We start from the raw sequence: 12944 nt of genomic DNA on the forward strand, positions 1-12944 counted from the left end.
GGAGTCATGAAACTGAGATTAAAAAAAATGCAGGTTTCGCCCTAGCTGGTTTGGCTCAGTGCATAGGTCGGCCTGTGGACTGAAGGGTCCTGGGTTGCAGACTCGATCCCCAGTAGAGGGCATGCAGGAAGCAGCCTATCTATCAATGATTCTCTCTCATCATTGATGTTTCTATCTCTCTCTTCCTCTCCCTTCCTCTCTGAAATCAATAAAAATATATTTGAAAGAAAGAAAGAAAGAAAGAAAGAAAGAAAGAAAGAAAGAAAGAAAGAAATGCCGTTTCCATGGCTCTGGAAGTGTAGGTGCACGTTCCTGCCAGGAACGCACTCTGGCCGAGCCGCACCTGCCCCCTCCTGAATGACCTCGCTGATTTTCCCACTGAAGAGGACGTCCACGTGGTTGAGGATGAACTCGACGACCACAGACTGAATCCTCACTTCCATGAAGGCCGCCGTGCCGCTGAAGCAGGCGGACTCGATCTGTTTCGATCTGTGGGGCAGACAAGATCGCCATCAGAGTCACAGACATAGCAGTCTTAAAGGGCATTTTTTAAAACATGTAAATCCTTTTTTAAAAAAATTTTTCTTTATTGATTAAGGTATTACATGTGTCCTTATCCCCCCTTACCTTTCCTATCCCCACACTCATGCCCTCACCCCCCTGGTGTCTGTGTCCATTGGTTATGCTTATATGTATGCATACAAGTCCTTTGGTAAATCCCACACCAACCAGAGTAAGAAAAATACTTTCACAGGCCTCAGCTAAGTGCCACTGGCCTGTTTTGGGGAGATGCGCATAAAAACAACAGATCAGTTTTACTTGAACGGGGGGTCCTTAAGGAACACTGATGAATTAGACTTTACAAGGTGATTGGATCTACTGAAGGTCAAATGTCAAATGCAACTTACCTGAGCAGGTTTGGAGCCCAAACAATTGCTAGGTTTTTTGCATGCATATTTGTGATGGAACAATAGTCAGCGAGAAGTGACAAGTGTCTCATGAGGAACTCCAGTGTCCTGGAAAACGAAACACAACACTTTAACAACAACTCTAAAACCCATCATGTAGCAGTACAGAGCATAACAACTCCACGAACTCGTAATGTTCAATGGCAAAATGGAAACAGAACCATACAAACCCCAGCAAATTGTGTGCTGTGTACTAGGTTTAAACATTATTACCATAGAACTGTCAGGAGATCAGTATGAATTTTATACCTAGGTGTAATAACCACATCTACAGATACTACGGAAAACGTCTAAGGCAAGAAACAGGCTTCTGACAGGACTGGCTCTGAGAAAACAGCCTGAGTTTTTAAAAAACCTTTAGCAGTATTTGCTCCTGTTGCCAGACACCTGGTTTCAAGACACCAGGGACATGAACCCTCCCCTCCAGCTTCTAGACAAAGGATTCCATGAAGTTATGGTGCTCTAGTTGCGGCAGATACGCTCTGTGTGGCTTGGACACATTTTGAAAGACAAAGGAGGGCCCGGCCTGCGTGGCTCAGGTTGACCTAGGAACCAGGAGGTCATGGTTTGATTCCTGGTCAGGGCACATGCCCACGTTGTGGGCTCAAACCCCAGGGTGGGGTGGGCAGGAGGCAGCCGATCAATGATTCCCTTTCATCATTGATGTTTCTATCTCTCTCTCCCTCTCCCTTCCTCTCTAAATATAATTTTTTTTTTTTTTTTAAAAGAAGGGTTGCAAAAAAGGAAACCAGCAAACAGGCACCCAGTAGCGAGTCCATATTTTGGATTCAAGCAATTCACAGGTCTGCACACTTGTGGCCAGACATCCCAGTACCTTCAGCAATATTTCTCAGTATCATAAAACAAACACACAAAGAAATAGTTTTAGTCAACCATCCATTTGCTCACTCATGTATTCATTCATTCAACATTTATTAAAGCCTATTGCATGCCAAGTACTGTGCCAGGCCCTGGGCATACACAGACAAATAAATATAAATGTATGGACAAATGGCGTGGCTCAGTGGTTGAACTTTGATCTGTGAACCAGGAGGCCATAGTCAGGGCACATCCCCGGGTTGCAGGCTCAATCCCCAGTGGGTTGTGCAAGAGCAGGCAATCAATGATTTACTCTCATCATTCATGTTTCTCTCTCTTTCCCCCTCTCCCTTCCTCTCTGAAATCAACAAAAATATAAAAATAAATAAATAATAAATAAATAGTTGCAACTCCAAGAAAACTTAGCCAGTCAGCAGTCCATAGGATGAAAACACGTGGCTGGAATTCTGCACGGGGTTTACCTGTAGTGTGGCGGGGGCAGCTGCTGGATGACGTCATGAATCTTGATCAGCCTTTCTTCATCTGTCGCTGCTGAGACAGCATCCTGCAACCATCGTAATGCGACATCAACCAGTGGACTTTGTTGGTAAAAATCAAAGTTCTCCACTTACAATTTAGCTTTCTTCACTCTCAGGTAAATCATTCTATCTACTCTTTGGCGCTGAGCGATGAGGAAACACCATGTGGCATCAAGGAAGTAAACCTCCCCCCACACTATGTGGACATTGAAATCTATTAAAAGATAATTTTTTTAAAAACTTTATGGTCACCAACATTAAGTGTGATAAGAGTAGTGGCTCAAAGTCAGAAACTAAAAGAATGAAAATGTGAAATCAGCCAAAACTAGGAACCAGTAGCAATGACTGTTTTTTTTGTTGTCGTTGTTTTTTCCTTTAAAGGAGTCATTTTAGGCATGGAACTATTTCTTACCTGGCCAAAACAATTCTGACACATTTTGAAGAAAAAACTCCAAAGAGGACTTGATTTAAAAGTGACTGGTACTCACTGAAAATTTCTCATACAGCTGGTAGGTGAGCAGAGGGTTTGGGAGCTCTCGGAAATACAGCTTGCAGAGGGAGCCCACGGAATGGATGTCCTGAACATAGGGTTCTTTTGTCAAGTCGGGGACATGTTCAGAGTCAAATTCATGGCTAACAAAGACAGCAGAGTGACAAAATTATTTTATTAAAGGAAAAGCAAGAATATTTGGGAAAGCACGAACCCAAATAAAATATACAGACAAATAAATATAAATGTATGCACAAATGTGAATTGATACCTCAGTGAATTGTGTTTTTTTTCGAGCAGTAACTGGATGTTTGATCGTAAGTGTTTTTCTATGTGAATATTAAGGGCATAGCTTTAATATAAAGATGGACAACAATCTCTGAAATGCTTATGAATGAGCAGCTCTTCATACACAGATCTAAAAACAGGACTCAGTTCCTCATGGTTTGAATCTGTGAGATTTTGGTAATTCTGGAGACTAGGACTGAGTGGCAGCTGGTCCAGGAATAACCGTGCCCGGAAACCCCTCAGCTACAGGAAGTATGGCCCAGGAGTGGTTTATTAAAGACGGATAAGAAAGCCAGAGACAACATCAACCAATCCCCAGCCAACACCACATTGTAACAGACGGTAAAATCTGTAGCACTGAAGTGAATGGAATAAAGGTTGCGTTCAGAAAGCGAGGGCAGGTTACGCTCACTCTCCAGGAGGTTAATTAATATTAATCTACAGGCACGAGACCACTCATCAACCCAGAGGATTAGTGTTTGTGGATTTATTAGTGAATATGAGGTTTGCTGCACGTGAAAGACCGAAACTGTCCTTAGTACCAGAATCAGGTGAAGTACTTTCCAATACGTATTCCTGAAAACAGAGGTGAGCTCTGCGGTCAATTAGGATATTAAAACCCCCGTAGAGTAAACGGCAATTTCCATGCACCACAGTGAAAATGAAAGAAAAATAACACATTAAGAATAGACCAGAAGCTAAGCGATTGAGCAAAAAATAAAATCTCTATTGCTGGTGTAAAGGACACCGTGATTTTGGGGAAGATACTGAGACAGGATGTGAAATACATAACACGTGCATACCTGAGCATAGAATACAGAACAGGTATCCAAGGAGATCAGAAAGTTTCCCTCGTCAATTTTAATTAGGAATGAAAGACTAATTCTATTAATTCTATTCTGATAATGTAAACTTCATCTGCCATGGTTGTCATGGGTTCAAGTTCAATAGCTAAAATCATCAACTATTGTAAAGGGAAAACACAAGGACTGACAAGGTGAAGGGGGCATGGTGTTCTGATACTGTAAATGGCATTTAGGAAAATACACACAGAGAACAATACGTTTAGTGTTGCCTATTATTTCTAAACTATCTTATTGAATTATGGTTCTCAGTGTAAGAGACTTAATTCTGAAATAATTTCATTTTAATGAATTACAATAGGAATGAAAAAGGAAATGCCATAGCAGGTTTTACCGTAGCCTCTGGATATTGGAGGCAACGCCAGAGAGACGATATATTCCATCCACAATGCCATATCTCTCGATGAATGCCGTACAGCTCTGAAGAACCTGGGGGACTGAAGAGTCATGTTAAAGACGTGGGTTAGGTGGAAAGGACTCCGCAGAAAATGAGAATACCTTAGTTCTCATCAGCAAAATAAAATGTGCGAGTTAAAGTTATAGGAGTGGAATTTTAATCTACTACAAAAAATGAAGAGGGCATGTGTACTTAATTTCATGTCTCAACAGATAACTGCAATTTTTCACTTTTAAAAGAGTTTCTTTTATCTTTTCATAGTTAATGCTAATTCTATTTTTATCTAGTAAATAAAACACCAATATAACACAAAGGTCAAGGCAATTTCAAGTAGATAAGACCTTAATTTCCTGTCTATCTTTACATTATAAGTACTGACCTTTTGACTTAATATTATCAGCTCCTTATAAAGGGCACCCCAACAATAAGTTGAAAGAAAAGATGGGGACTGTCTGGTTACTTCACTGAATATCTGACACAAATGGCCAACTATTTGGGGCCTACACTGTAAAAAAGGACGTTCAAACTATATGATAAAGCTCTTTTTATAACCATTCAAACATGTACAGCAGCTGAAATTGAACTCTGTTTTGCAATACAGACTGGTAAATTTTTAGTAACTTTCATTTGATAGTTTTAGTTCAAATCCCCGAAAAGCAGTGCTTGGACGAACACTATTTGGTTGCAATGAACGACTATACTAGGGATGAAACACACAGGAGTGGTGAATGAAATGATATTTAAGATTAGATACTTTTAGGTAATGTATTGCACGTATAGTACACAGTAAGTCCTCACTTAACTTCGTTAAGGATTCTGAAACTGTAAGTGAAATGACATATAATGGAATCAGTTTTACCACAGGCTGATTGATCCAAACAAGAGTTCCTACACCGGCATCTCACCCACATTATAACAAAATGATGCTGAAAGAAATGATGTTATTCCAGGACTTGCTGTACATCATGATTATACCTGCAGACTTTTCCTTGGTTTTCCTGCCTTTTGTTGTCCTTCCTGCATTCTACCTTTTAAATTGTCAGATCCTGTAACGTACATTTAAAACAAGCTCCTTAGCTTTAAATGAGTTTTTTAAGCAGCTATGTTACTGAATATGTAATATGTGCCAGGCTACATGCTTTATAATGGACACCCTCACTTAAATCTCACGGAAATCCTATGAAAAAGCTGTTTCATCTCGGGGTGGCGGTTCCCAGCAGCATCTGTGCGGCGTTATTAGAAAATGCATCGTGACTTTTTGTTGGAAAATATGATTAAGGAATTAATTTCAGAGGTTATTTGGACCTTGTTTGTTTGCTTTTTCCCCCCAAGAGTGCTCTGATTATAAAATTCCTGTTTGTTTCTTCTAACTATTGTAAAAAATCGTTGGAAAAAACCTCAAACACAGAAGTAAGTTCAGACTACAGAGTTTCCTCACCTTGAGTTTTAAAATAGATTTTATATTTTGTGCCAAATATCATTTTACCGAGTGTCCTACCAAGTTCTTGCTTTTTTGTTTAAAGAAATCTCATTTGAAATTTCATCGTAAGGACATTCAGTTTCAGATATGTGCAACAAATAAAACAAGTCCGATACGAAACTGATGACGTTTGAAAACAGTTCCACTAGAATAGATTTTATCACAGTTACGGAATGAATGAACACTATAGTTATTAAACCTGTTTGCTGCCTTCTTAAATGTTGGCAACCATCCTCTCCTATCGTACTTATTAAGAATGAAAACACACCAGAAACTTCTAAGTACAAGTAAAACGTGCTGAATCGATGTGTGAAAGCTAACGAGCATGGCAAACAAACTGGAAAACACTCCCTCATATTAACGATCACATTCAAGCAAGCTTGAACAACAACAAAAAGAAATACAAAAAGAAAAAGAAACAAAAAAAATCTGACTCCATCACTCAGGGTGCAACAGTAAATGACAAATTAGTTTGATCTATCCAAAAAAAATACCATGTGGGAAGATTTTTTTTTAAAAAACCGGTTCTGTGAGTAACTGTGCTATAACCTTTAATTAACTCAATTATAAGTATTGTGGTTTGTGGGAGCTGAAACTGTAAGATCATCCTGAGTGAATTCTGACACCAGGGATCACAAATAAAAGAATTTTTGAAAGGCCTTGTCAGGCTCCTACTCGAATTCTTACAACACCCTGCTACAGGAGAAACAGGTCAGGCTTTTCTCTTGATCCCACAGGGAGGTGCTCAAAAGTTCAGAAAGTGTTAACAGGATAAGCTCTCCATAAAGTCGATTATTCACTAGGAATACAATCCAGAGAATGAGTCACATAGCAAAACATTCTACTGATATGGGCTTCCTTCTTAGAAAAATCTGGTGCATAATCTATTTTATATATTTAATTTTTATATTTTATATATTTTAAAGTCCCAACTAATAGGGTAATCATGAGGAAGAATGATCATACATATCATATATCTATCCATATTTGTATCTCCTCTCTCCTCACAATTACATATATAAAATATCAACATATCATTCTTCCTCCTCAGGGTTATTCTGTTTTCACTTAGACTTTAAATATCCTATTTAATAAAAGGCTAATATGCAAATTGACCGAACGGCAGAAAGACTGGTCACTATGATGTGCACTGACCACCAGTGGGTAGACGCTCAATGTAGGAGCTGCCCCCTGGTGGTCAGTACACTACCACAGGGGGAGCACTGCTCAGCCAGAAGCCAGGCTCATGGCTGGCGAGTGCAGCAGCGGTGGGGGGAGCCTCTCCTGCTTCTGCAGCAGCACTAAGGATATCTGACTGCCGACAGGGAATGGGTTTAAGCCGTCAGTTGGACATCCCCCAAGGGCTCCCAGACTGCGAGAGGGCGAAGGCCGGGCTGAGGGACCCCCGCCCCCCAACAAGTGCATGAATTTTATACACCGGGCCTCTAGTTACATATGATATATATTCAATTCTCCTTGTTTTAATATAAGCTTTGAAATAATCTCTCTCTCTCTCTATCTATGCACTTATGTTATGACTAGTTATAGACTATATACAGTACATATAAAGTCTCAAAATCTTAAAAAGTTTTAATTCCTCACACATTTATTAAATCAAAGACAAATTAATAAATCAATTTAATATTAAAAGCCATTTTCTTTCCTAATTAAAATTTTAGTTGATAAACTTCAAAGGTTTCTCTCAGTGTTAATTTAGTCTTTATTAAATATTCAAATTATTTCCGTCATATAAATATTTATTCATCATTGTCATCATCTCCAATAAAGAGGAAATTATTCTAAAATACCAGCTAGAACAGTGGTTGGCAAACTGCGGCTCATGAGCCACATGTGGCTCTTTGGCCCCTTGAGTGTGGCCACAAAGTTTCAATCACACTGTACGTGCACGCCTGCACATGGTATTTTGTGGAAGAGCCACACTCAAGGGGCCGCAGTTTGCCGACCACTGAGATAGAATGTATGTGACCTCAGTCTTCAAGGTTTATTAAATTACAATTACACTCTAATGTCACGAATTAACTTTTTTTCTTTTTTGTTTTTCTAATCACTTGAACAGACTTTCTCCTTTGAATCAGCCTATAGCAGAGTTCTCTTCCATGACTATTAAATTAATTTCTAACATTCTACTAGTATTTTTTCTTCTTTTTAATTAAAAAGGCAGGAAAACTAAGAAAAAAAATTACAAAGTTTGCACATGTAATATGCCACCACAATTATATTCATTTTATATATCTTCTAAGTATCCATACATTTAAAAAGGTAAACTTGCCCTAACCGGTTTGGCTCAGTGGATAGAGCGTCGGCCTGCAGACTCAAGGGCCCCAGGTTCGATTCCGGTCAAGGGCATGTACCTTGGTTGCGGGCACATACCCAGTGGGGGATGTGCAGGAGGCAGCTGATTGATGTTTCTGTCTTACCAATGTTTCTAACTATCCCTCTCCCTTTCTCTCTGTAAAAAATCAATAAAATATATATATTTTTTAAAAAGGTAGACTTACTGTTTATATATAACACTAGAGGTCTGGTGCATGAATACTGGTGGGGTCCCTTGGCCTGACCTATGGGGATTGGGCCAAAACCGGCTCTCTGACATCCCCTGGGGGGTTCTGGATTGCAAGAGGGCAGTTCTCGAGTGATGCACCCTGGAACTGGGCTCCCTCTTCTTTGGTTCCGGGTGTGACACCTGAGAACCGCAGCTGCCAAGTCACCACAGCTCAGTAGCTCCTGCATTGAGCATCTGCCTCCTGGTGTTCATTGCACATCATAGCTACTGGTCAGACGGTCAGACAGGCCTATATATATATATATATATATATTTTTTTTTTTTCCCCAAATTTCCACACTGTACTCAAATTTACAATTTTAACACCTTCAATTTATGGTTCAAAAGTGAGTACTCAAGATTTTTGCTCTCATACTTACTGCTATAATGAACATTTTTATTTATATTGAAATATAACCTTAGGATAAATCCCTAAGGGGAACTGCTACATGAAAAGAACACTATAAAAAAAAAAAAAGTTTCTTGCTGTGAAGTACCAAAATGTTTTTCAAAAAATTAATAATACACCAAGCTACCCAAAACCAACAGCATTTGTCTATTGATAAAATTGCTGCTGCCTTACTGGTACTGGATTTGTGAAAATTAATAAACAGAAATATTATTTAAAAGGCAGTCAGGAGGCTAGAAAAGAGAACTTTTATGCACCTGTCACTTAACACACACTCCTGACCCCAACAAGAAACATACCTTTCACCTCCAACAGAAAGTGATTTTTTGTCACAGGAAGTGATACTTGACCACCTCAGCAGGAGGAAGAAGACTCCTCCTTTCCCAGGAACAGCTCAGCCAATGGGAGATTGCCAAAATTCAGCCAATGGAAAGTCACTATACTTTGTACTTTCAGTATCCTCCAATGGGCACTAGGTTTACAATAGCCCAACCCCCAATCCATTAATAAGGCATTCTCCCCTTTGTTTCCCTAGACTTAGGCATGGTTTTTGGTTAGGCTACATGTCCTAAATTGCAATTCTTTGTTGTTCCTGAATAAACACATTTTGCTGGAGAAATATATAGCTGTCCATTTAATTACAGTTAATATGATCATAATTTAGAAAAGCAGCTTTATTACATTAATAATGTGTGTCAATATAAAATATCTCAAAATGGCTTGAAAATACATTTTCATGACTACAGATGAGCATAAACACTTTTCTGTATTTTGTTTACTGTATTGATATTTACCCTACTTTTCATCAGTGGTCTTAAAAAGTACAATGGGTATTTTCCATCAGGATTTAGAATTTTACAAATCATCTATTTCTGGTACTTATCAACATTATAGGTACTTTGGATACTACTTTAATACTCTAGCACAGCAGTTCTCAACCTGTGGGTCGAGACCCCTTTAGTGGTCAAACGACCCTTTCACAGGGGTCGCCTAAGACCATCCTGCATATCAGAGATTTACATTACGATTCATAACAGTAGTAACATTACAGTTATGAAGTAGCAACGAAAATAATTTTATGGTTGGATCACAACATGAGGAACTGTATTAAAAGGGCCAGAAGGTTGAGAACCACTGCTCTAGCATCTCTACAAGAACTGGTAGAGGGAAGTGCATTTTTTTTTAAATCAAAAGAAAACCCCATTTTTCTTTCTTCTTATCTATTCATTCCCCTCTATCCATTCACCATCCACTGAAATCTTGAGTCAGAACTTGATTTACAGGGAACGAAATTAAAAATTTTAGCTATAAAAGTTGGAAGACTGGGCTTGGTATTTTATAGCCTCAAAACTATGGCTATATTTTTCAAATAAGAAATTAAGTAAATATTTTAGAATAAAATGTGGGAGGGGAAAGCTGGCTGAGAAAGCTATCTGGACAGATATAAAAATAATGCCAACTGACGGTGCTTTCCGAGAATGTCTTGCTCTTCCTAAATAGATCAGAAGTATCTGATTCAAAGTACATCCTTAGACCCGTCTTTATTCTCAGCAACCCCAGAACTAAGATAAGGACCCAAGAATGTTCAATACCTGCTGCCGAACTTAAATGGAACAGAAGTTACTTGCCTAATCTATTGCACAATTGGTTCTAGAAAATCAATATGCAGAGGTTAGAAACTAGAATGATAAGAGTAGAGAATGTATGTTTACCTTCAAAACCAGAATTGAGAAGGTGCTCCCCCAGGTCACAACCAAACACCCTCTCTTTCAAGATCCCCCGCTGCTTCAGCTTCTGTTTTGTTGGCCGAGACTTCATGAATGTGCGTAAGAAAGTGATGAGCTTGCCGTGCTTCTTAGACACTAAAAAACAGGGATAAGGGAAAAACATCTTAGTTGTGGCAAGAGGTTACATTTTTACTTAGTATGAAAAGAAATGGAGGTCTTAACAGGTTGACTGCAAAGTCATGTATTAAAAGTACACTTTATATTCTATGGAAATTTTCAGCACAAGTTTAGGAAACAGTTATTTATAAAATCACAATTTTGCACTGTCTTCTCACCAGTCTGTGATTTTACTTGATGGGACTATGAGCAACTGTAAGTCTTGTAATCCGTGACTTCTAAATCAAATGGTAAACCAGCCATTTCCCTAATGCATACCTACGGATGCCCCAGGATTATGACTGGTATCTGAGCTTTACTCTAATATGTCACTTTGGAGATCTTCATAATAACTAAGGCTGAAAACGTTGTGAATGTGGTTTTATTTTCTAGTCAATTTCTAAAATATTTTACGTGGTGGTTAGAAATTGTCATGGTATTTATAACCTGGAAACTAAAACAAACAAAAAAACAACTCCCTCTTTTTCATTTTATGAAGAGGACAATCCCATTAGGATACAGAACACACTTGTCAAACTAACTGCTACATAAACGCAAAACACACACCCATAAAAAAACATTAGACCTCCTATTAACATTCATCTAGGCTACACTAAATATAACCTTAAGTCCTCTATAGATCAAGGCAAGAGATAAGTAAAAAATATTTCCACTGATTGATACATGAGAAAGACAACAGTGAAAGAACTGAATGCAAACAGATCTCTAAGCACAGCTTACAGGGTAAATTACTCTAAAATTCCACATACAACAAGTATCAAAAGCTCAGAGTGCTGGGCAGAAGGCTGTGTTGCCCCTGAAGACCTGCCTGTGGGGCATGGACATGAAAGTGGAAGTCGGCGATACTGATGATCCCGACCCTGTGAAAACCTAGGCTAATGTGTGTGTGTGTGTGTTTGTCTTCATTTTCACAGGAGTTTAAAAAGTAAAAAAAAATAAAATAAAATTTTATAGCAAACGAGAAAACTAGTTAGTAAAATCATTGTTTGAGGAACAGAAGTCTGGAATGCCGTCAACAATCTCATGAGACTTCCACTGAAGGAGGCAGAGTGGGAGTTTGGTTTTAGACAGTCAAGTGCTTATAAAACATTTCAACAGAAGAGACTGCAATGCAGCTACGGGCCTTAAGGTCAAAGTCTACCAAATATGCTGGATTAGGGACATGAAAATGATAACGCCACTTCCACAGAAAAAGTACCTCAACAATAAAACACAAACAATACTTAGACAAAAGCAAATCACTCTGACTTATATTCAATTTTCCTGTACTAGAGTTAAAATGTGACATGTGCCCCAATGTAACTGCTTCCATATTAGATATGACAGATTTTACATCCGAAATCTCTCTTCAAACCTGAGACGAACCCAACTGAACCAGTCTTTCCAGTAGTTAAAAGCTTTAACAGTATGACACACAGTATCTCCAACACAAATCTTTATGAGACCAATATCCAGTTTACAGAGCTACCCTCACGGCAGTTCAGTGAGCCCAGTGAACTTTGACATGGAGAAATGGGGCACTGGGTGTCTTAAATTACCCAAGTAAAACATTTCTCTAGCAAAGCCAAAAAAATTTTTTCTTTTTCCTAATACTTCACCTAATCTAGAGTTCTCTAAATCCAGTCTCAGAAACCTCCTAGACTGTTTTGAATTAATTTCTCAGGACATTAAAGAAAGCTAATTGGTGCCCGTTAATGGCCTCAGCATTACACTTAATTGATTACATGCATCCCATTCTAAGATCTGTAGCAAATTCAGAGTCAAGCTGACAGAATGAGATGGTAGGGGTGGGATGCGTAATACCTGCAGAGGTTGTCCTGATCAAACCCAGGTAACAATCAAGTATGAGTATAATGTGTAGCATGTCAAATGGATTTTCACAATTGTACACAAATCCTTCTTTGCTCAGAGTTTTCAAACACAGATTAAATGAGCATTTGGAAGAAAGTTAACAGAGGGGGACAGAAGCACAGGCAACTGATATTTAAGAGTTTCTTATCCTCCCAAATTCCAAGTCCCTATTGTATACTTTGAAATACTGTGAGCATCATGGCAGAGCAAGCGTACCCCACTGTACCCATCTCCCCCCCTTCCATCTATCAACAACTAGGAGGACCTTTATCCCACAACCCAGGTTCCTCTGCTCAGTGAGATTTCCTGAAAGATGCCCACAGCCGTACATCTGAAGGTGAATGTGTTGGCACGTGAAGGGAAAGCAGAATGG

The 12944-nt window shown here is 38.9% G+C and overlaps 1 protein-coding gene across 1 annotated transcript in view; it reads right to left on the bottom strand.

The window, feature by feature from the left end:
- ARHGAP32 (Rho GTPase activating protein 32) overlaps positions 1-12944 on the bottom strand; it is a 118167-nt gene that overhangs the window by 14312 nt on the left and 90911 nt on the right. The window contains 6 exon segments of the mRNA XM_070400005.1: positions 344-489; positions 909-1016; positions 2270-2352; positions 2815-2959; positions 4302-4404; positions 10529-10678. Of these exon segments, the coding sequence (XP_070256106.1) occupies positions 344-489; positions 909-1016; positions 2270-2352; positions 2815-2959; positions 4302-4404; positions 10529-10678 (735 nt within the window).

This window comes from Myotis yumanensis, unplaced genomic scaffold (assembly GCF_028538775.1).
Source record: "Myotis yumanensis isolate MYYU_CA2020_CCGP unplaced genomic scaffold, mMyoYum1.0.hap1 SCAF_19, whole genome shotgun sequence".
In the NCBI taxonomy this organism is placed as follows: domain Eukaryota; kingdom Metazoa; phylum Chordata; class Mammalia; order Chiroptera; family Vespertilionidae; genus Myotis; species Myotis yumanensis.